The sequence below is a fragment of the Bison bison genome, unplaced genomic scaffold (assembly GCF_000754665.1).
Source record: "Bison bison bison isolate TAMUID 2011002044 unplaced genomic scaffold, Bison_UMD1.0 scf7180017864519, whole genome shotgun sequence".
Taxonomy (NCBI): Eukaryota; Metazoa; Chordata; class Mammalia; order Artiodactyla; family Bovidae; genus Bison; species Bison bison.
This window is the reverse complement of record NW_011495072.1, coordinates 21,598,215-21,623,687: the sequence shown is the minus strand read 5'-3', so window position 1 is coordinate 21,623,687 and position 25,473 is coordinate 21,598,215. Positions and strand designations below refer to the sequence as shown.

At 41.4% G+C, this 25,473-nt stretch overlaps 1 protein-coding gene across 2 annotated transcripts in view; it reads right to left on the bottom strand.

Annotated features, from left to right (window-relative positions):
• The window catches only part of LOC104981741 (lipid phosphate phosphatase-related protein type 5), a 136,681-nt gene extending 111,779 nt beyond the window's left edge, over nucleotides 1-24,902 (bottom strand). For both annotated transcript variants that reach the window (XM_010831004.1, XM_010831005.1), the window contains exon 1: nucleotides 24,666-24,902. In XM_010831004.1, coding sequence (XP_010829306.1) covers nucleotides 24,666-24,902 — 237 coding nt within the window. The remainder of the gene's footprint in view (nucleotides 1-24,665) is intronic.
• Nucleotides 24,903-25,473: the final 571 nt, after the last annotated feature.

Genomic DNA, 25,473 nt, shown 5'->3' with positions numbered 1-25,473 from the left:
ACATTTGATAATGGGATTTATGCATTGTTCCTGAAATGCAATTTCTACTTTGTGCCTGATTTCTGCTTGACCTACCTTGGTCACCTATGTAGCACCCCAGTGGCCTTATGGATGAGACTGGCAGTCCTCCTCTGTCTTCCAAGCAGTGGACCTCTTGTAACTTAGCAGCAAGTCTTCCCCACGCCCACCAGCTCTTAGATCCTGGGAGCTTTGTTCTGCCCAACAGCAGAACATGCCCCAGGCCTCCCTGATGGAGACTTTCCTACAATACCTATTTTCTGTAACTCTTCTTCAACAGCCTGTGTTCTGCTGCAAGACCAGATGCGCAGACCACCCTTGGGGTAGTCTACCCTCCTGTGCTCTTTCCTCAATTGTTCCCATTCCCAGCTCTTCCTGACTTTATACCTTCCATTGGATTACAGAATGGCTCTCTGCCTCACCTATACTGACACAGGGCAGTAGATGTTTGTATCCAATCTCATCTTTGCAAAGAACATCCTGGCAAGTGGGAACACTTGGAAATTGTAATCAGAGGAAAACAGATTCTGCAATGTGCAACTCAGGGGCTTCCCTGGTGGTTCAGATGGTAGAGAATCTGCCTGCAATGCCAGAGACCAGGGTTCAAACCCTGGGTTGGGAAGATCCCTTAGAGAAGGAAATGGCAACCCACTCCAGTATTCTTGCCTGAAGAATGCCGCGGCCAGAGGAACTAGTGAGCTACAGTCCGTGGGGTCGCAAAGAGTCGGGACACAACTGAGCAGCTAACACACACACACAATGTGTTCCTCTATTAACATAAACCATGGCACGTGATTCATGTACTTAGAGATGTGTAAGAAGCAACTGAGAAGCTCTGATCCACACATATAGAAGAACTGAAGGTTGCAACAGTATATTTTTTGACAATATTCCTAGTATGAATAAAGCTGTCAACAATGATATTTTGGTGACAATACTTGAATTAAAAGTACCAATATACCCTATGTGTAATTTCAAATAGTATTCACTTCTTTTGATATCTATCCAGCCTGATTTGAAGCCTCTAATATTACTAATTGAGAACAAACATGAACACAAGCTTCTCTTGATGGGGGTATTTGCTTGAAAAAGGGATTGGCTGGAACCCAAGAACATTTACATAATTAGCACCTTCAATAAAAGTGAAGGAAGAGAGAAACACTTCCCCATTTCCAAGACATCTGGGCCCAAACTCCATCACACCAACAAAGAATAAACAATATATCCTCTTGAGTGTGGTGAAGGACATCATATATTAATATTTGTGTTTTGGGTTTTTGCATACAATTTTCCCACGACCTTGTGAGAGTCTTTTCATTGGTTTAACCTCTACTCCCAATAAGTTGCCTGACACATAACAGATATTTACAAACAGTTACATGAACCAATGAATGAATGAAACAAAGAAAAGATACAACTGATAGAACTGGGGCCTTGAGGGAACTTGCTGCCACTGTGTGGGCTGAAGTTAAGGCAAAATCCTATTATTTTTTTTAAAAAAGCAAGAATGCTTAAATGATGCCTTGAATAACCTTTCTCCACATACTTCTTTAACATAAACGAGGAACTGACAAAAGGGCAAATGGAGGAGAATCCACACGCAGCAATGAATTTTTTCCTCCCACAACAAGATTCGTGGAAGGGAAATCTGTAATTTCCCTTCTGATCTAAGTTTAAGCTTCACATTGGGCTAATATTTTCACATCTTTCTCTATTTCTTAACCTTGATGGAAAAGTGTGTTTTAAAAATCATATGTGAAGTGGTTACAGTAAACCAAGTGCTTGTTACTTTGAGAAAACTTTTTAAAATATCTATCTAGGTGTGTCTTCTGAAGTACAGCTCACAATGGCGCATATCAATCCAAAAGTATTTCTTAAAATCATAAGAAAAATAGATGAGGAAACCACTCAGCTTCTCTAAGATAACAAGAAAAACATGTCCACGTCTGCCCTGTTCAGTATGTTGCCATTAGCCTTGGGCACTTACTTGGCTATTGAGCTCTCATAAAGTGGCTGGTCCAAATTGAGATGCGCTATACGTGGGCTTCCCTGGTGGCTCAGATGACAAAGAAGCCACCTGCAATGCAGGAGACCTGGGTTCTATCCTGAGTTGAAAAGATTCCCTGGAGAAGGGAATGGCTACCCACTCCAGGATTCTTGCCTGGAGAATTCTATGGACAGAGGAGCCTGGCAGGCTACAGTCCATGGAGTAACAGAGTCAGACACGACTGAGCACACCCACACGCATATTTCTACTAGATATCATGGGACTAGATTCTATTTTTATACTCCCTGGTCCATCATAATTGCAGATGGCTCAGGAGATTCTTGGTTTTCAGAGGAGCCCGAGCAGAAGCAAGATCCGCCAAGGTATCACAGATATAGATTTTTAGGCATTTACTTACTGTGCACATCTGATTGATTCTCTAAGGTAGAAATACAAAATTAAATAAGAGAAGAGCTTTTAGAAAACTTTTCACTATGTTTCTTTGTCTTTTGGTCTTTAAAAGATAAAATGCTCTATAATAAACACTCTACCAAACAACTGAGCATACATTTGTGGATGGATTAAATAAATACACAGGAAACTCCAGTGTGTTGGATGGGTATTTTAATCAGCTGTTCTGACATTTGTCATGCTCCTGAATTAGATCCTGCTCTGATGTGTCAATCACACATCCTGCAACAATCAATTCACCATTCATTATTCCTACAAGGTCTAAGTAAAACAAACAGATCAGAAAGGAATCAACTGATAAAACCTGTACCTTTTTTCCTACTTTCCTTTCTGAAAGCAATATTATTATTGTTTCTATAGACATATGCTAATGTATCTAGAACTTCTAACTTTTTTCTTTACTATTAATTTTTGCAAATCAAGTAACCTTTTTATAGACGCCATCTACTTAAATGCAGCAAACTCAATAAACACTTTGAAGTGAAACAGCTTCTCCCCTTAAAAAGTCTCTCGTCTTTGCATTATTTAAGTATACCTTTTTCCTGGTATGTTTTTAATCCACTCAGTTTCCCTATAAGTGGCTGATATTTGTGGATATTTGCTAGGGAGGGATGGTTTATTCTCTGGTCAAGAACTGGCCTAAGAATACTGCTGCTGGGTAACTTGCTGCTGGATATGTGATATGAATAAAGAGTTTTTAGTATGTTAATATATTGGCAAAGGCAAAAAATCATAGAAAAGGCTCTTACAGAACACTGCCATCTTATATAGTATATACTTCTACTACAGTAGACCAAGCTTTTGGAAAGTACCTCGTAAATAAACCAGTAATTAAAGATAACAAAGATGAAAAGGAGATGGTGGAATAGTATGAATGTAACTGTTTTAAAATGCTCGTGAAGAACTACCTCTGGTGTTATAGTTATGCTATAAATCATTAATGAATGCAACTTTTGATGAAAGTTATAAGATTTTTTGACAGTTGCAAGGTTTTGTCAGTCAAAAACCAAAGAAGAAAAGCAGGAATGAGTTTTAATTCCTCTAATGTTTACAACTAGCATTTTTAACTTATATGCAGAGCAAATCATGCAAAGTGCCAGGCTGGATGAAGCACAAGCTGGAATCAAGATTTCAGGGAGAAATATCAATAACCTCAGATACACACATGATACCACCCTTATGGCAGAAAGCAAAGAAGAAATAAAGAGCCTCTTGATGAAAGTGAAAGAAGGGAGTGAAAAAGCTGGTTTAAAACTAAACATTCAAAAAACTAAGACCATGGCATCTGGTCCCATCACTTCAAGGCAAATAGATGGGGAAACAATGGAAACAGTGACAGACTATTTTCTTGGGCTCCAAAATCACTGCAGATGGTGACTGCAATCATGAAATTAAAAGACGCTTGCTCCTTGGAAGAAAAGCTATGACCATCCTAGACAGCATATTAAAAAGCAGAGACATTACTTCGCCAACAATCCATGTAGTCAAAACTATGGTTTTTCCAGTGGTCATGTAAGGATGTAAGAGTTGGACTATAAACAAAGCTGAGGGCCAAAGAATTGATGCTTTTGAACTGTGGTGTTGAAGAAAACTCTTGAGAGTCCCTTGGACTGCAAGGACATCAAACCAGTCAATCCTAAAGGAAATCAGTCCTGAATATTCATTGGAAGGACTGATGTTGAAGCTGAAACTCCAATACTTTGGCCACCTGATGCAAAGAACTGACTCATTGGAAAAGATCCTGATGCTGGGAAAGATTGAAGGCAGGAGAAGAAGGGGACAACAGAAGATGAGATGGTTGGATGGCATCACTGACTCAATGGACATGAGTTTGAGCAAGCTCCAGGAGATGGCTATGACAGGGAAGCCTACTGTGCTTCAGTCCATGGGGTCGCAAAGACTTGGACATGATTGAGTGACTGAACTGAACTGAATGTCTACAATGGTTGAATCTCAGCTATAATTCCTGACTCTTTTATTTATCTTTGTATTATCAGATCTTTGCCCAGTTCCTGGTATAAAGAAAAATATTAATACGAATGTCTGCTGAAGAAAGGAAGGAAGAAAGAGAAGAAAGGAAGAAGAGAGGGAGACAGGAAGAATGAAAAGAAACTTGGCTTGGCTGAATCACACACTGAATACCTGCCATCTGAATGAATGATATTCTCTATGACAATGGTAGGACCTGACTGGAACATTTGTGGATCTGACACCACATACCATGCCCTGGTGTCAATGTTTCATCACCCATCCATCCCACACACTCACATAACCCGTGCAGCTCCGAATTTACGCCTTTGCTAATATATTAATATGATAAAAACTATTTTAGCAGCAAGACAGCTTCCTTTTTATGGTACTATGAGAATCCACAAGTCCTCACATTTATATTTTTATCATACCTACTTATCTGGGATCCTGCAACAACTGAGAATAACTTGGGAACAGCAGAATTGACAAAAGGAGATATGAAAAGATAATTAAATACACATGGATCCCAGATAATACTCTGGGAAGAAACTAACACTACCTCCCTTTTTTTATTTCTTGTTCTTACAGTTCAGCTCTTTTCTCCTAATTCAAAATACCCATAAATTCTTAAATTTGAATCCTTAATTCAAAATATATCTATTCTTCTGGTTGTTTAGATCAACTCAGTATAGTCTTGATTCACTCACTGAATATGTTTACATCTTTAAACCCACCTCATCTTACTTGTGGGCTTCCCTGCTGGTTCAGCTAGTAAAGAATCCGCCTGCAATGCGGGAGACCTGGGTTTGATCCCTGGGTTGGGAAGATCCCCTGGAGAAGGGAAAGGCTACTCACTCCAGTATTCTGGCCTAGAGAATTCCACAGACTGTATAGGCCATGGGGTCTCAAAGAGTTGGACCCGACTGAGTGACTTTCACACACATACACACACCCCTTAGTTTATAAGCGCCATGTTTTCAATCAGCATTTGATGTTCATATGGAATTTTTACCACATTCTCTAAACCTTTTTCCTCCACTTGTGATGGGTTTATTGTTGCATTTGGACTTGTTTCAATTACACATGAATTACTGCTCCTTCCTATTGTTTCTTACTTTCTCCTTCTATAAACTCCCTAAGGCAGTCAATTGGAGTAAATGAAAGAAGCATACTCCCTCTTTTCAAAGTTCCCCCTGGAGCCCCTCCGTACATCCCTTGCATGTCACTGGAGGTGGCAGGAAAAGAATGGATTTTGGAGGCTGGGAGATCTTCTGGTTTCAAATTGCTTAACTGCATGCAAGTAACTTAACATTTTTTAAGTCTCAGTTTCTTCTTTTGCAAAAGGGTGACAATACAAAAAGAAAGAACCTTTGTGAAAACTGAATCACACACCCTCCTCCCAAAATTACCATGTTTCAAAGCACTAGCTCCTCTACAATGAGCATGTGCTATAAGAAGACCAAGAGTCAATGAGGTCAGGTCTCAGAGTACACTAATTAGTAGCAGATCCAGGATCCAAGCTCAGATGTATCTGATCTAAATCTACCTTAGTAAATATTAGTTCTTTTTCCCTTCCATCCAAATCCAAACATGCTTGTCCTTCACGGAAACATCCTGCATTGAGTAACTAAACTGCCATGTTCCCAGAGAAGCCTTCTTGACGGAGTGTGTGTTAGTTGCTCAGTCGCCTCTGACTCTTTGAGACCCCATGGACTGGAGCCTGCCAGGCTCCTCTGTCCATAGAATTCTACAGGCAAGAATACTGGAGTGGGTAGCCATTCCCTTCTCCAGGGGATCTTTGGAACCCAGGGATCAAACCGAGGTCACCCACATTGCAGACAGATTCTTTACTCTCTGAGCCATCAGGGAAGCACCTTCTTTGTAGGCTGAGTTCAAATTGATCATTTTCTTCACTGGTCAACCACAGAAGTTCCCTCAATATTCATTCAGACATCAAACAGTGGCCGAGTCCCAGGCGCTCTTCTAGTACCAAGCTGAGATTTTTAAAACATTAAGGTTATTTCTGCATAAGCCTGGATCCTTGACTGGACCATGAGCTTCCTGAGGCCAGGAAAGCCCTGCTCATTTATCTTCACACCAGCTGCCCTTTTCTTTACTCTCTACGAAGCACGTTAAAGATCAAAGGTTTAAAACACCAGGGACAGGTCTAATCTAAACTCTGCCATTGTTTTACTGTAAGACTGTGAGAAAATTTAATTTTTCTGAGCCTGGGTTTTATCATCTCTAAATGATTATACAGGAAAAGAGGTCATGAGGTTGCTACTGTTGATGTCCCATCATTACTATTTAACACATGAATGCCAGAACCAATGTTCTGCAGATCACTTCTGCAGGAGCAGCTGTAAGGTCTGAAGTCTGGTTCCATACCAAGGCTTTCGGAATTCTGTTGCCTCACATCTGTTGTTTAAACTTGGCTCAGAATCAACTTCTGAGCCTCTGATCACTGCCTACTGGGAAGGATTCCTGTTCTCCACTGCTGATGATCCTAATTTGGGCCGCCAAGCCCCATAGCCCAGACTGTGTGTTTGGGGCCTCATCTCAGCACCCTGTTCTGTCCCCTTGACTCTTCTGGATGTGCCTATTCAGACCAGCCTGCCTTTTCTTACTCAGGATGCCTTCCTCCATATCACTACCTCTTTGCTTCCCAGTACTGCCCTGCCTTGCCCTGCCCTACTTCTCAGTGCCCCAGTTCCAGGCTGCCATCCTTTTGGTAAACCTCGATCAGGACAGGTCCCTGATGAATAAGTGACCCTCTATTAGAACTGCCTGCAAGAAGCCTGCCTGCCTACAATCCAAGCTGCCATCCTTGCTTTAGTCATAGCAGTCCTAAATGTACCACCAACTCCCCCATCCTCTGTTACCAAACCCATATTGGGCATCAGGGATGCTCTAGACCCCTTTTCTTTTGGGAAAAACAAACAAACAAACAAACATTAAAATCCTGTGGTCTTTCTGAACCTCCCACTTCTTTTTACTTATGCCCAGCTTTTCCAGACTTGGCCAACTTGTATATTGCCAAAGCTTTGGCTGCAGTGTTCTTGACATGCCATTAATCTGACTGCTTTTACATGCTTCCTTTGCAACCTTTAATGTGTTTCCTCTTTACAAATCCCTTTAAGTTCTCCCTTCCAGGTGGATGAAGCCAAGACACTAACACACTCAAATCATAAAATTTATGCAAATCCAATTAATCCAATCAAAGCTTGTTTGTGTAAAAGCATGTCTTATGTGCTCTTTAAAGTCATTTCCCATGAATGGAAATCTTAATTAGATGACTAAATTTAGAAGGATAGAGCATCTTGCAAGAAAAGCAAGCACATTTAATCCTTAATGCCATAAACTGGAAAATCTGAGCTTCACCTACCAAGAATAGTACAGTTCGATTACACATAAATTTCAACCTGTGCTTTTTAAAAGAACTGCAGGAGCATGTCCTCACGTTTCTAGAGCAACATGCAGATACATATTTTCCACTTCACTATCCAATTTAAAATGAGAAGACTAAAGACATTTACTACACAGGTGAGTACACCTGTCAAGTAGTTTATAAAATGCAAGTCAAAATGACCTCATTATACAAGCAAAACACAGCAATAGTAACAAAAATATCCTAGCCAATTTTAATTTTAATTGTGCATACTAACATAAGCTTTTACAATTGTACAAATTTAGCATTGTCCATGTTGCAAATAATGATTTAATGTTATGTAACATATGTGTCTGAAAGGTTAACTTTTTAGTTAAAATCAGTTACAGAAATAAAGTTACTTTGCAAGACAGGCAGATTTAGATGTCACATTTTGCAGATAGATCAAGTGAGCCTAGAGATTAGACAGTATATCACAGGTTTATCTCTCCAAGCTGATGAGGGAATTTTTACTTCAAACCCTTGAGTATTACTATAATGTACTTTTTACTAAATATCCTTATGTTCTGAACCTAATTACCTTTCTATTCCAGATACTCTTAGAGTTTCTTCAAACAAGAAGGTTTCTTGAGTCTAAAAGACTTTGTTCTTTGCTTGGAACACCCTTGCCTCACATCTTTCATGCCTTCTTCCCTTTCCCTCATCCCAGATCACTGTCAGTTATCAGGATTAGGATATTTCAACTCTTCACCTACATGGAACTTGAGTTCCTTGAGAATGGAGATTCTTCCTTCCATCTTTGAATATGTAGAGCCCTTGACACCACAAAGCCTTGTCCAGGGAAGTCTGGTAAATGTTTCCTAAAGAATAAATGAGGACTGAATTACTAAATACCAGATCATTGTGCTTTAATGTGATTGGGAGTAGGCTATTTCCTTTGTAACCACTGGATTCTTTGGAGAGGAACTAATTTGCACTTGTTTGATATTTCACCCTAATTGGGAAATCCTGAATTTCAATGAAAAGTATCCATAAGCAGTAAAATCCGAATTTCATTTTCCTGGTTCCTTCTGAAATTAATTGAAGTTGTAAGTGATTCTGCCTGCACCAGAGCACTGAATCTTCCTTTACTCATTAATGTCATTCTCTAAAGCACCACCAATTTTTATCACTCTCCGAGGAAAGAAACTCCTCTCAAAAATAGTTCCATGTATTGAGTCAAATGTTTCAACTCTTAATCTATAATTACTAATGAAAATGTACAGAGTATGATTCAGACACCCTGAGTGACAATAAAATCTTGACTCATCTCATTTAGAAACCCTGCTAGCGATGATCTGAATCCTACTTGAGAACATCAAAAAAGTTTTCTAATTTACCAAACATGCAAACTTCACATGTGAAATGTATTGGTGCTTTAATTTACCAAATAGAATGGAAGATGATATGCTCTTTAAATCAACCAATTTGTTTTGAGAAAGATAAAGTACTGCAAATAGAGACAACACCACATTTGATGAAGAAAGAGCATATGCTACGTAAATGCTTATATGTGTGGTGTTAGTCATGTCCGACTTTTTGAGACCCACGGACTGTAGCCCCCCACGTCCTCTGTCCACAGAATTCTCCAGGCAAGAACAGAGTGGGTACCCATTCTCTTCTCCCTGGGTCGGGAAGATTCCGACCAATTTGTTTTGAAAAACATAAAGTACCGAAAATAGAGAAAATATGACATTTTGAACCAGTGTCTCCTGCAATGCAGGTAGATTCTTTACCATCTGAGCCACCAGGGAAGCCCACATAAACGCTTAAGTAGAGACGATTCAAAGTAATAAAAATTTAATTGTGCCTTGGACAATTAAGGACATGGGGGGGAAAGACATAGTGAATACAGAGGCAAAATCTGATGATGTTAAAAATGTTTACAACAAATGATAGATGTTTGAAATATTCTCCACACGAAGTAAATAAGACTTATTTGGAACTACATTCTATATGTGTGTGTTCTTGGTCACTCAGTCACGTCCAACTCTTTGTGGCCCCATGGACTACACAGCCCACCAAGCTCCTCTGTCCATGGAATTTTCCAGGCAAGAATACTGGAGTGGAGTGCCATTTCCTCCTTCAGGGCATATTCCCGACCCAGTGATTGAACTCGTGTTTCTTAGGTCTCCTGCACTGGCAAGTGGATTCTTTACCACTAGGGCAACCTCTTTGCATACATGAAAAAACTGAGTGTACATGGGAAAAGATTTGAAATTAGAGATGACTGGCAAAGTTAAATCTTAAAAATGGGTTTTAGAAAAATAATTTGGACTTTATGGTTTAAGTATCTATGAATAGTGTATAGTGAAGTTGCTCAGTCATGTCCAACTCTTTGCGACCCTATGGACTGTAGCCTACCACGCTCCTCCCTCCATGGCATTCTCCAGGCAAGAGTACTGGAGTGGGTTGCCAGTTCCTTCTCCAGGGAATCTTCCCGACACAGGGATCAAATCTGGATCTCCCACATTGCAGGCAGACACTTTAACCTCTGAGCCACCAGGGAAGCCTCTATGAATAGGTACCCCAAATAATTTATACTTCTTTAATTCTCTTCTCTTAAAACACACAAATCATTACTTATATCTACTATTTGAAAGGCATTATATTGGGCGTTATGTGGTGAACAAGAGTCAAAGATATACAAGACATATTTGCTCTTCTATAAGAATTTACAATCTTTTGATGGCCATAATATTTGCATGCAATTAACCATAAAAAGCAGAGACATTACTTTGCCAACAAAGGTCCATCTAGTCAAGGCTATGGTTTTTCCAGTGGTCATGTACAGATGTGAGAGTTGAACTATAAAAGCTCAGCTCCAAAGAATTGATGCTTTTGAATGTGGTGTTGGAGAAGACTCTTGAGAGTCACTTGGACTGCAAGGAGATACAACCAGTCCATCCTCAAGGAGATCAGTCCTGGGTGTTCATTGAAAGGACTGATGTTGAAGCTGGAACTCCAATACTTTGGCCACCTGATGCAAAGAGCTGACTCATTTGAAAAGACCCTGATGCTGGGAAAGATTGAGTGAAGGGGAAGGGGACGACAGAGGATGAAATGGTTGGATGGAATCACAGACTCAATGGACATGGGTTTGGGTGGACTCCGGGAGTTGGTGATGGACAGGGAGACCTGGCATGCTGCAATTCATGGGTCACAAAGAGTCAGACACGACTGAGCAACTGAATTGAACTGAACCATAATGCATAGTCATGTAGTATACTACATTGTATAGGCTATCTACAGTTGGAAAGATTTTATTAGTCATTTGATTCCAAGAGGGCAAATCTGATCATAAGTTGCGTGGAGTTTTGTCTTAAAGATTGAACTCCTAGATCAGACTCAGAGAGAAAGTGCCACAGTCTCTTAGCAATGTTTGCCATAGTCATGGAAGAAGAGTGTACATTGTCATACAGTATTTTTGCCTACTTGGTGAAAAATTTAACCCATTTCCTTTATAGATAACATAGCTGTCCATAAGATGACTTTATACTGATCCCAAGGCGAAAGCATTAAGAAAAAAAAGAGTATGAAAAATTTCTGCTCTATTGGCCAGGAGTGAAAGTGCATCTGAAATATACTATTTGGTACTGGCGCCATGCTTTAAAAACACAGGACATCTGAGAAAAGTCAGATGTGAGTGGCCAGAATGGTAAAATGGACTCAAATTCATGCTATGTCAAGCTGAAGACCATAAATCTCAAGAAGAGTCAGAGAACTGAAAGATAACTTCATACATTGGACTTCCCTGGTGGCTCAGACTGTAAAGAATCTGCCTTCAATGCAGGAGAACCAGGTTCAATCCCTAGGCCAGGAAGATCCCCTGGAGAAGGAAATGGCAACCCCTTCCAGCAATCTTGCCTGGGTTCCATGAACAGAGGAGCCTGGTGGGCTACAGTCCATGGGGTTGCAAAGAGTTGGACACGATTGATCAACCAACACTTTCACTGGGAAACCATCTAGGTTGGTCCATATGGCTTCAAAAGGTGAGAGACCACCAAGCAGAAGACAAGGAGACAGGCTTTCACTGTTAAAATAGAGTGTCCAAACAGTCAGAATTGTTTCATGCACAGAAAGGGCTTCTCTGGGAGCCATGAGTCTGTTTTCTGCCCTGAGTGGAGTTAAAACCAGTTATCCGATGTTACAATGGCCAAAAAGCTATGTGGCTTTCTCAAGGTCTCAAAAGTAGCAACTAGCAGAGCAAGGAAGACAACTGGGGTCACTTGCCAGTCAGATCAGTGAGTCACTGCTCCTTTTATTTATCTGTTTTAATTTCAGATCCATGAACCCTACATATACACAATTTATTCACAATTCTCTGTATTCACTAGTTCCATAAAATAGTATATTATGACTACTGTTCCTTTTGTTTTGCTTTCTCTCCACCTCCCCAGTCCACACCTGCAATGACTCCTATTTTATGTAAGTACATAAGGGGAAAGAGTTATTTAAAAAGGAGTTTATAGGAAAGATTACCATTGATTAGATGCATCAAGAGAAGTGTTAGGAAAAAGATGGGATTGGGGCTGCCCAATTAAAGAACAGAGATTATTTAAATAGATGGAAACCAAGAGCAGGGAGAATTACATAAAGCACACAGAGCAGAGAACTGCACTTTCTTAGGTCACTGCTGTTTCACAGGAAACAGCACCACAGGACTGGACCAAGATTCAAGAGTATTTCTAAGTACCTCCAAAAAAAAAAAAAAAAGGATTAAAAATATATAAATATATAAATGTCTATATTTTTCCCTGAAATACATCACTGAATAGTTCTTCCATGACTCTAACTAGTTGCCAAACTTATGCCAAACTAGTATGCTAAACGTAGTAACTATGCTGTGGGTGCAGTTGTTCAATTATATAGCATGACAACTATATTGTGCCATGTTAAAATCATATTATAAGAATTTAAGATCTGTGTATCAAAAATGGGTAGTTTTTTGTTATATCCATTTGCAAATTTCAAATGTAGTTTTACTTTTTGTCTGAAAAGATTTGATGTCAGCAAAATAAAGGAAAGCATCATAGAACCAAATGATTTTGGTTAAGTTAAATGCTTTTTTCCTAACCTGCTACTACCTCTTCACTATCACAGATTAAGTGTTAACTATAAATACAATATTCAATCAATAGTATAAATTCATAAAAAATAAGCTATCACAATAATCATATACTCTTCATCTCTAACTATTAATAATACTGCTACGTGGAACGATTTGTGGTAGGCAGTCATAACTCCTCCCAGAGATGACAAAAAATTTGGTCCTGAGGAGGAGAACCATCTCTGTGTTAAAAACGCATATGCAGGTACGTCACTTCCTTGCTGTGGGGTCATGAGCTAGTTGATTAATCTTCCTGAGCATCCGTGTCCTCATCTGTAAACTGGGATAACAATAGTGCCTATCCCTAATACTGTGAGGATTAAATTAGTTAATATGTGTAAAGTACTTACAAAGACTGATGCACACCAAGTGCCTGTACATGTTCTGCCATCGGTGTAGTTTCTCACTAGCTGCGTGGCCTTGGGCAAGTCATTTAATCTCTCTGGCCATTCATTTGGAAATTAGGAGATGAAACTAAATGATCTCTAAGGCCTCTTTCATGATGAAAAAGTTCCAGCTACAAAGAAGCATAATCTCTCTCACAATGGGTTCACAAATCTTTTCCAAAAATGGAGTGGCAGAAAAAGCCTGTCAGTGTGGCTTGAATAAAGTGTCTACTGGATTCCTCTATCTGTATTCTAGACTGAGCCCCGGGAAAAAGGAAAAGGGGACCCCAAGGAACCATGTGATGGAGCCAGTGAGAAGAAGAAACAAAGGTCTCTTTGTGAGAGACCAAAAGGGTTGTCACGTAGTTTTGACTAAGTCTCTTCATTCATTTGAGTAACTCAGCAAAGCCCACGCTGGAAAGGCACGTGTGAAGGAAGAGGTCATTGCCACCAACCCGAAGATAGTGGTTTGTTTTTCAACTGGAAATGTCAGGAGCTCATTTTAAATTACAAGATGAGGCCCCAGGTGCACTGCCTTTATCCAAGACTGCTCAATTTTGATGTTTGGGAGAACATGGCATTCTGCTTTGATGAGATCTCTGGAAATACAGGATATTTCTCAGTGTCAAGAGCACTTCCGTGCAACCCAGTGTGAGAAAAAGCTAAATCTGAAATCTCGATTAAAAACCTCGATAGGAAAGTACAGTTTTTGCCGGCACTGCTGAGAGAACCCTTAAAAAAGGGATCATTATGCTCGAAATGCAAAACACAATTCCCGCAACACAGAAGTTCTGGTTGTATCAACACATGTCCTTAGAGAGGAAATGCCGTAAGTGAGTTTGGTAACTGTAGATATGTCAGGACTACATTTGTCTTTAAGCGCCCCATGATTTCACGAGCCTTTTATTTCCTGAGATTGTTCTGAGAGACTTAGAGATGGGGGAAATTAGCTTTAATCCTGTTTTTGGAATTTGGAGCAAGTCAAGCAATCTCTATAAGCCTTGTTTTCAAGGTAAGCTACCCATGGAAAGTACTCAACAAATGTTTGTTCAGGGAAAGAAGGAAAGAGGAGGGAGGGAAGAAGGAAATCCCAATAGTCACAAGAGTTTTATCAGAAAGGTCACACACCAAAGAGACTGCCATAAATCTTTTTGCCATCATATGTTAATTAATAGGGGTTCTCAGGTGGCACTAGTGGTAAAGAACCTGCCTGCCAAAGCAGGAAGCATAAGAGACACAGGTTTGATCCCTGGATTGGGGAGATCCCCTGGAGGAGGGCATGGCAACCCATTCAAATATTCTTACCTAGAGAATCCCATGGACAGAGGCTATAGTCCATAGGGTCATAAAGAGTCGGACAGAACTGAAGCAACTTGGCATGCATGCATGTTAATTAACAACTAAAGAAGCATTGTTGATAAAAAATATATATATATATATTTAATTGATCAAAGTAGAGAATTTTAGTTAGCATGATAAATGCTAAAAAAGGACTCTTATTGGTAAAATTCAAACTATGCAGATTGACTAAAATAGTTTGGAAATACTTCCTACCCTTAAACAAACAAGGTATAAAACTCCTGCAAGGCCTGTAACCTATAGCCCTCTGACTTGTTCTCAATGGACAGGAGTATTTCTGCTTGAAGTATATCAACTGGGGGACACAAAATCATATCTTGACTATGCTTCTTTTCTATATATCTTTCATATAAGGTTTATACACTTAAAATACCTCAAAGGACAGAGACCTGCCAGTTTATTAAACTTATAGAACAGAGTGTACAGACTACGTTGCCTATTTTAATGAATGGTTATTAAGCGTGTGCTCAGCAGAATTTGATTATAATCTCATCATCACAAACTTCAGTTAGTCCCTGGATAATTTATCTACCCAAAAATAACCAAAGAGCTGGGCATGATGAGTCAGATTATAAAACTCTGAGATGCTCAAATCCAGTGATGGAAACATGAATAAAAATAAATACAACAAAAAGCACAATATAAGATTTTTTAATGCCATAATGTGCTAAAGAGGTGGCACAGATGGTAAAGAACCCACCTGTCAATGCAGGAGACTTAAGAGATGTGGGTTTGATCCCTGGGTCAGGAAAATACCCTGGAGAAAATTGTGTTGCAAAACACAATTCCCGCAACACAGAAGTTCTGGTTGTATCAACACATGTCCTTAGAGAGGAAATGCCGTAAGTGACTTTGGTAACTGTAGATATGTCAGTATTCTTGCTTGGAAAATCCCATGGACAGAGAAGTATGGTGTGCTATAGTACAGAGGGTTGCAAAGAGTTGGACACGACTGAAGCAACTTAGCATACACGCACATGCTAAAGATGTGAAGGAATCACAGAAGTGAATGCAGCTGTCTCATCTAAGGAAAAACATCTGCTCACAGAGTTGGTGCTTGGTCTGAAAGGATACAGAGGAATGTTCCAGAAATTTTCTTTTCCTAGGAGAAGGGTGGGGGAGCACTATAAAGGCTAGAAGCAAGGGAGATAATGACTTCATAACAAGAAATTATCAATGTATTAAATACCAAACACACACACACACTTCCGTTCACACATGTTCTCTCAGTGAGAAAAGTCCACCAAAAGACTGTCTTTAAAGTTTCAAATGCACCTGATCGGGAAAAAAATCTCAAGATTTTGTTTTCACCAAAAAAAAAAAAAAAGTGATTTTCCTGACAGTGATTCTCAAACTACATCTGTCATAATAAGACTAAAAAAGTAACCAGCCTGCTGAGTGAAAACTGGCATTCTCAGAAATAGTTTAAATATTACTGAATATAGAACTCCATTTCACATGCTATATTCAGATAAAATATCTCCCATCAAAATGATATTCCTATGATTTTCCAAAGGCTGTTAAAAAGATCTTCCTAACTATAGGTTAAGATCTCTGACCTCAGAACTTGCCTCCTCCATCTATCTACACGGAATGTTGAGCTGGGAAAAGCAAGTTCTACTGGCTATTCCAGGGAGCTCGGTGCTAAAGAAATTTGCCTGCCAAAGCAGGAGACACGAAAGACACAGGTTTGATCCCTTGGGTCGGGAAGATCCCCTAGAGTAGGAAATGGCAACCTACTCCAGTTTTCTGCCTGGAAAATTCCATGGACAGAGGAACCTGGCGGGCTACAGTTCATGGGGTTCCAAAGAGCTGGACACAACTAAACATGTGCCGCACGGCCACTGGCTATTCCGCTGGTCTTAGAAACCAATGAAGTTTTATCTTTGAACACAGATTTTAAATTCCCCTTTTCATGCCTGGTTGTAAATGAGCTTATACATTTACAAGCATAAGGTTACTGTAAAGTGCACAGTGATATATAATCAAGATGCTTTAACTCTCCCCTGTCTTCTAGGAATGACACCATTTATGCTGTGAGTCCAATTGGTGGGCAACCGTAGGTAGCCAAGAGAGAACAGGACTTGAAGTAATTGATTCAGATCCCAGTAGAGCAAACTGCTTAAGCTCCTTAGATGTGTTACCACACATAGTACCTAAAAGAGTTATTATGAAGAGTTAATGACTTACCACTTCCATTCAACAAATGATTAAGGGTGACATCCTTTTGCCATGTACTACCAATAGATGTCATTGGCATTTATGTTCAAAGAGCAGCTATCACTTACTATTTCATGCATGTTTATATTTAATTCTTAAAAGGTATGGGAAGTATCATCATTTCAGTCTTACAGACAAGAAAGTTGAGGATAAGAGATACAATTTCACGCACAGTGTCTGAACTGTCGCAGGGCAGTGAATATGCCTCCCCTGTTATACATGCCAAGTAATACCATTGTGCCTAGCACACAGTAGATGCATGGTTATCATTCCAAACTTATAAATAATGACTTTTGGGCACAGTTCTAATTTAAAAATTAATATGATACAATGCACACTTAACAGATGGTATCAACACTGCTCCCTGGAAACATTATTTCTTTCAAATTACACAAATGAATGAGATGACTCTTTATAATAATCTTGAAAATAAGAGCTTATTGAAATATTTTGATAGACAGCATTGGGTATTAGAATTATGTGCTATAATAATTAGGCCATTTCATACTGTTGGCTTTTTATTTTTGCTATTCTCTCTACAAGAAACTAAGAAAAGAAGTATAAAAATCTCATTCATTTTTCTACTCCACAGAGTAAGTGTATTGAGCTGGCAAAGCCATGCTATAAGCAATATAACCATCTCCAATGACCAAGCAGCTAGATAACCCATGTAATCTGCTCATGGTATGTTTTCCTTATACGCATGCAGTGATTTATTGTCTCTAACATGCATTTACACCCATTTGATCCTCAAAACTCGCTCCGCAAGACAGGAAAGACGGGCAGGAATAAGTCAACATTTTTTCAGATAAGGTAACTGCTGCAGAAAAGCCACAGGGATAATGAGGGACAGAGGATGGAGGGGGTGGGGGAGAAGGGAAGAGGAGGAGGAGGGGCAGGAGAAGAGGCAGAGGGAGGAGAGGATTCAGATTCCTGACCCCCATAACAATCTCTTAATCAGTATGCAAAGGGGAGGGGATAAACGAAAAAAAGAGACTATCAAAGGGATGCAGGGAGGGAGAAGGGAAAGAGGGAGAATGAATATGAATGAATGAATATGAATGAGAATATCTAAGTAAAGAAAAGCCCTCAGAGACATGAGGAGGAGTTTAAACAGAGTCATAAATCCTCAAAGTGTAGTTCTTAACTTTTAGGAATCTTGGGCATTTCTGACAATCTGATAAAGCCACAAGGCTCTTACTATAAAAATGCATACATACCTGCACACACATGTGGGCACACATACATACATATGGTATTTTATACCACAATTTCAGTGTGTTCACTACTCCCCCCAAATCCAGTGCTAGGGTCCATTTTAAGAAACACGTCTTAGAAGCAGGGGATGCCTCAGCTCTCCGTGCACCGCTGTTTGCAGACCTAGAACCAGAGGGCTCCAGAGAAAAGCAGGTACCCACAGCACCACACCCATGTGCGCCAGAGAGATAAGAAACGTGGCTGCAGATCAGAACAGAAACATCTCTGAGTCCGTCCTGTTGCCACCCACCTTTCCACAACATTTCAAGCTTAATAGGAAACAAATCAATTTCCTACACTACACATTGAAACCATCATCTATTCTGGAACACAAAGTTTCCCATCAAATCAGAAAAAAAAAAAAGAAACCGAAGAAAAAAGGTTTGAGAAAAATTTGACCCTTTCAGTATGGAATCCCTATGACTAATTATCCTTAAAGATCTGTTTGACATGTAACGATAAAAGGTACATTACAAAATAAGTAAATACACAGGCCTTGACGATTCCGTCACTGTAGGACTCTGGACTGATCATCTCACCTTTTTATATCCAAGTCTCCTTCATAAGTTTACTGTGAAGATTAATTATATTAATGGATTGAAAAAATTTAATACAAGTCTGACATCTAATCTCAGTAAACATTTCATTTCTCATTAAAAAGTGGGCTTAATGATAGTGTGTATGTTTAAAGAAAGTATTATGTTACTATGGTGAGCATTAAACAAAGGAACACATTAAATTTATGTTACACAGTGTCTGGTACACAGGAAATATTCGCTAGTGTTAGCCTGCTGAAGAAATGAAGCAGCTGTCAAAGGCAGAAATCACTGACTGCATTGGAAGAACAGAGGTCTGATTGAATTTTACTATTTTTGCTATTCAGCCTCCCCAATTTTGTGGATGATGGCTGGAACTAGGTGGCTTTTGTCCACCTCGAATATTTTATCAGCCCTGGAGCCCCTAACAAAGGTATTTTGCTAGACGCCTTAAATAGGCTGTGTGATTACCTATCCCCAAACCTTGGGAGGAATGATGGTAGCTAACACACATACAGCTGGGCCCTAATCTGATATTTGTATATGTTAACCAATTTCATACTCATAGGATCTCCATTTTACATAAGAAACAGGCATAGAAAGACAGGCTCAAGTTCATATAGCTGCAAAGTGGTAAAGCTGGGCTTGCAATCTGACCCCAGAATTGTGATCTTAACCTCTATAGACACTGCCTCTCAGGAAGAATATTGTTTAATCCTTGGTTTATGAATAAGTAAAATTTCCCAAGTTCACATGGATAGTGAGAAAAAGCAGGATAAGAATTCAGACCTAATGCCAATATCTGTGCTTTTTCTCCTGCCCACTCCACAGAAGTATAGTGTATTCTAGGAGTGGAGATGGGCAGAGTTGAGAGTGGGCACCCAAGGCAAGATTCAAGGAACGAGAAGTCTGTGGGGAAGCTTCAAGTATTTAACAAGACAGAGCTCTGGATATGAAATATCTTTCTATCACCATCTTCTTCCACAACATTTAGAAATGCAACATCCTTGGGATAGCAGCAGCAGCAGCTCCATGCCTCAGTCTCAGAGCCGAGGGAGCTTCCTGCGGATGCAGGCATAAAGAATCAGAAATATTCCCTCACACTCAAACGTGCCCAGCTCAGTGTTGTTTTTCCAGCCTTCATTCTGGCTCTATGAAGAGGGATGGTTTAGCTTTGTCTCCTTCAGATCATCTGTGTTGCTCAGAGATCTAAGGAACAATAGGGGCTAGTGTAGTGGCCACTGTATCCAAATGTAGAGAGCAGAAACCATTGTCATCACCAGGTCTTTTAATCAATGAAAAACACAGGTCCCTTATTAAATTTACATCTGTAAATCCTGGAGGTGGTGCTTTTGTAAATGCTATACAGATCAAACTGAACAATACCTGTTTTAAAAGAGTTTGTAAACCATGTCATCTTTGTAAATGAGTCAAATTACAGGTGTTTCCTGAGAACACAATTAAAATAATAATATTTCACAACACAAAATAGACCTGGGGATAAAGAGCCTAAAATTATCTTACACGGATGTTTAATAACAGAAGAACCCTACACTACGGTCCCCCAAAGGTCCTAAAACACCACCCATCACACAAGTCCCTACTCAGTTCCCAACAAATTGAGAAAAACTCAGCCTGACATTTCAGGACTCAGTGCTGAGACCCTAGTCTTCCTCTTCAGCCATATATCCCTGTGTTCCCCACACAACACTTTAGAAACAAGACCGACCACTCCCTGTTTCACAAGTACAAGCTGCATTCTCTCTACCAAGCACGCAGTTCATGTTCATACAGCTGCCTCTTCGATGTCCTGACTCAAACTCCATTTTGGCCCTCCTTCAAATCACATCCCAAAAGTCGCCATTTGCTTCAAGAACCCTTTCTCCCCCCTCTTCAATTAAAAATGATCTTGTCCTCTTTGAACCACCAGGGGTCCTTGTGCTATATATCTGTGTGTGTGTGTGTGTGTATGTGTGTGTACATACACATATATGTGCATATGACACTTCTATTATGGTGATTTATGACTCTTGGCATGGTTATCTACTTTCCCAACTTAGTGTGTAAACCCTTTAGGATCAGTGACCATAGATTACTTCCGAAATTGCCGTTTTTATAACCACTACTCTGGCTAATCAGAGAAGGCAATGGCACCCCACTCCAGTACTCTTGCCTGGAAAATCCCACGGACGAAGAAGGTTGGTGGGCTGCAGTCCATGGGGTCGCTAAGAGTTGGACACAACTGAGCGACTTCACTTTCACTTTCACGGATTGGAGAAGGAAATGGCAACCCACTCCAGTGTTCTTGCCTGGAGAATCCCAGGGACGGGGGAGCCTGGTGGGCTGCCGTCTATGGGGTTGCATAGAGTTGGACACAACTGAAGCGACTTAGCACTTAGCACTCTGGCTAATAGAATGCATGTAACACAGGAATTCAATAAGCATATACTGAATTACTATTTTGTTAAAATAATGTTAATTATAGAGTGATCTCCTATGGATTATCAACTATGAGCCAAGAATGATATTTACATATTATATCCCATTTAATATTCAAAATCCTGTGACTTAGAAAATCAAGAATTAAGGAGCTGTAAATTAGTTGTTACATAGCAACCAAGGTTACACAGCAAGTAGAATCCCCAACTTTTAATGTAACAGCAGAATGCACTTTGAATCTGTCAGATTCCAAACATGCACCCCAAGTCAACACTATATATAAGTAACAAAATGTAAAGAATATATTGCTTTTCACTTTTAGATAAATAAATCTGGCAAATTTGAAACCAAACCACTGATTGTGGTAGTGAGAAGAACTACTTTCCAAAATTAGTTTTAAAGATTAGAAATGAGTTTGAAGGTTAAAATATTTATATTATATAGAATCTTTATCACTACAGTCCAAGAAATATAGAAGATGGGGAAAGAGACCATTTGAGGCATTTGTTTAGAAGAATGATTTATGAGTAAGATGAATTTGAATATTGTAACGGAAAAGGCACAGGTTTGACATAGTAGGGTTAAAATTCTGGATGTAATGTTTTTAGGCTTGGTCCTTGGCAAGTTAATTAAGCTTTCTAAATCTCAGTTTTCCCAAAGGTTAGTTGACAATAATAACAGCTTTCATAGGTAATTCAAGTATTAGATAGGTATAGGGAATATAAGGGCTTCCCAGGTGGTGCTAGTGGTAAAGAAGTGAAGTGAAGTGAAGTCTGACTCTTTGCGACCCCATGGACTGTAGCCTACCAGGCTCCTCTGTCCATGGGATTCTCCAGGCAAGAATACTGGAGTGGGTTGCCATTTCCTTCTCCAGGGGATCTTCCCGACCCAGGGATCAAACCCAGGTCTCCTGCATTGGCAGGCAGACGCTTTACCGTCTGAGCCGTCAAGTCCTCAGGTGGTAAAGAACCCGCCTGCAAATGCAGAAGATATTAACAGATGCGGGTTTGATCCCTGGGTCCCGAAGATGCCCTGGAGGAGGGCATGGCAGTCCACTCCAGTATTCTTGCCTAGAGAATCCCATGGATAGAGGAGCCTGGCGGGCTATAATCCATAGGGTCGCAGAGTCATACACGACTGAAGAGACTTAGCACGCAAGCACAGAGAATAAAATCCAACAAATGACAGGTACTGCTAACACTATTATTAGTAACATTGTTTTCATGAATAGTGACTGGGCTAAGTCAGTGTTCTTGAGAGGAATGGAAAGGCGGGGCTGCCATTACTGTTCCCAACCGTTCACACTGTGAGAGTGTACTAGTGGGAAGAGCAGAAGAAGAAACAAAGGCCAGCAGCAGCACAGCTAGCCTCAAAAACCCAACACTTCCTTCTCTGCACACTGACTCCCAAATTCTCTCTCTTGTAACTAAAGAACTGAAAATCAAAACATAGAAATCAAGTTGGGTCGTTCCTTTTAAAATCTCGTGAGTATATTCTAGATTCTCACCCTGGCAGCTTTACTTAGCTTCTTTCAGAGAGTGTTCTCTGGAACTAGGACAAGCAGTATGGCACTTGGCATTAGGTCGCAGAGGCATCAAACACCACACTCACCATTTTCATTTTCAGGTGCTTCGAGTTTATTATCTGATCCTCGGGGGCCCCAAATGTTAATCGACTGTATCTCCTGGAAGGACTGCTCTGAGAAGTATATGTGGCCCTGACTTTCAGTGCCCAGCACAAAGTAGGCACTCAATAATGACTAATGAATTCCCTTTCCCCTTAGAAGTTCCCCCTAAGTGGAGAATAATCAAGTTCTTTGTGCAAATATGTTAGCATCTCTAAATGGCACCTGTCAACGGGGATGGATACTTGGATCTGAAAAGTGCTATCTCATTTAAATGAGACACAGAATGGTAATCACCAACTGACAAGTTACAGACATTACTGATTATGGTTGTAACCAAACCAGTGTCCTGAAAGTGCCAGGCTTTTTCCTTAAAAAAAATAAAAATAAAAAATCTTGAAAAATCCCTGAGCTATTCAGTCTCTTGAAAAACATGTGCCTTGGAAACCCAACATCTGCAGAAAGCAAAAGGGCCTGAGAATCACCAATTAATTTTTTTCTATTACAGCTTCTCAAATAGAAAAGGGAAAATAAAAATGACACCATATTTGGACTTTCTGGCATAGTTTAGCAAATTACAATGGAAAAAAAACAAACATTTTCTGGTGCAAGGTCTAACACTTTTCAAACCAGTAACTTGAGCTGGATTTGAACTCAATTATCACAGTACCTGTGATAAAGTTACTTCAAAGTTACCAAGAAGTTTCTTGGCTCGTTTATGGAATTCCATGATGGGTGGGAACTTATCATTATTTTGTAAATTATTGACTCATTTCCCCTGAAATCAAAGAAACCATCTCTTAGATAAAAGAGATGTTCTTAACATTCATTACTGCAACTCAACCACTGAAAAAAAAGTACCTTTTCTTTCTCCATTTGTTATCTGTTGAGAGAGAAGGGAAGAAGCTACCACAGGAAGGGAACCTCCAGTACTTTGACAATATTAAAGGAACCATATATTGTCTTCTGAAAAAACACGAATTCTCCTACCGATAACTTTGCACCACATTCACATAAGAAATTATTAAATGATTATTAGCTTAATAATTACATATGTATATGTGCGTGTATATATATTTATGTGTGTGCAGGCGTGTCCGTAGACACACACGCGCACACACACACACACAGTTCATAAACCCAAGAGACATTCTCTGAGAGGCTCTAGAGGAAAAGGACTTAAGCTGCCCAGGGAGTGGAACAGCCTTTAAATAAATCTTGTAATTTAAGCATAGCTCCCGCTTTTCAGCAAGCACTGCTTCTGGACCCTCTTCATTTAAGAGTTCTTATATTCTTTTTTAGGTATTTGTTCCCTGGTCAGCTTAGTGCCATTGGCACTGCCTTTCGAGAAAGAAAACAGGCGGTAAACCGGACATATGCGCCCCGACTCTGGAAGCAGGAGTCCCTTCCACAATCCAGCAATTGATCCCCGTCTCCCTCTCGCCGGCCCCGCTGCCGCTCGCCTTCCAGTCTCTAGGTGAGAGGCGGCGGACAGCAGAGCAAGGCCACAGAGTAGATGAACTCAAGATTCAACCCGATAACTCACCTCCTCCCCAGCCCCGACTCCCACCCATCACCTCCTACAACCCCCTTCCCTCTCATCCCTCTTCGTGACACCCTACGGTGCAGCCATCGCGGGGGTGCGGGGAGGCAGGGGCGGCAGCGGCGGAGAGCTGGGGCTTCCTTGGCACCCACCCCCGACGCGCCCTAAAACACTGTCCTCTGGGGAAGGGGCTGCCAGCAACTTGAAGGAACTTAGAAGGCAGAGGCTGAGGCGCCCGGACCTCGGCGGGGCCTCAACCCAGAAGGCGAGGGGAAGAAAAGCGGTGTCGGGGCGAGGGCGAGTGCCCCCGGGCTTACCACGAGCACGGGGACCCCGGCGGCCAGAGAGTAGAGGAGCACGGGGGGCACGGCGCTGCTGTCCTCCGGGCCCGGGTAGGGCTTGCGGTAGGCGCTGTCGTGGCAGAAGAAGCCTTGCACGTTCACGGTGAACGTGTCCGTGTACTCGAAGTAGTACGCCAGCATCACCGTCCCTGCCATGATCACCATCTGGAAATAGAGCATGCTGCTGGTGAGCGCCGCGGGCCGCAGGGGCATGCACGCCCCCCGGGCCGGGCCGAGCCGAGCGGGCGACGGACGGACCCCTCCCGGGTCCGCCGAGGCAGCCACCCGGGGGCGCGGCGGCGGGGGCGGCAGGAGGACGAGGCGCGGGAGGCGGGATGGAGCTGCCGGAGGAAGAGGCGGAGGCAGGTCCGGGTTTCGAGGCGCCGGCGGGCTGCGGAGGAGGCGGCTACCCCCCGGACGAACCCCCGCTCCCCTCCCGCCCCCTGCCCGCCGCAAGCGCCGCCCGCCCGGGCGCGGGGTCGCGCGGGAGGGCGGGGAGTCCCGGGCCGCCGGTAGCGGCCGGGCAGGAGACGGTTCGCGATGCAGCCGCGCCGGACCGAAGCCGCGGGCCCGCCCGGCGGAGGGGCGGACCAGCCGGCGGCGGCTGGGACAGCGGCACCTGTACCCCTCGGAGGGCAGACGCAGTAGAGCTGGAGAAGCTCCTCGCCGGGGTAAAAACCCAAAAGGGGGGAGGGGAGGCAGCAGAGAAGGAGCTTCTAGAAACTCCCTTCTGAGGCAGCAGCTGGACGGTTTAGGAAACCCGCACAAAGCCTGGGAAAAACGT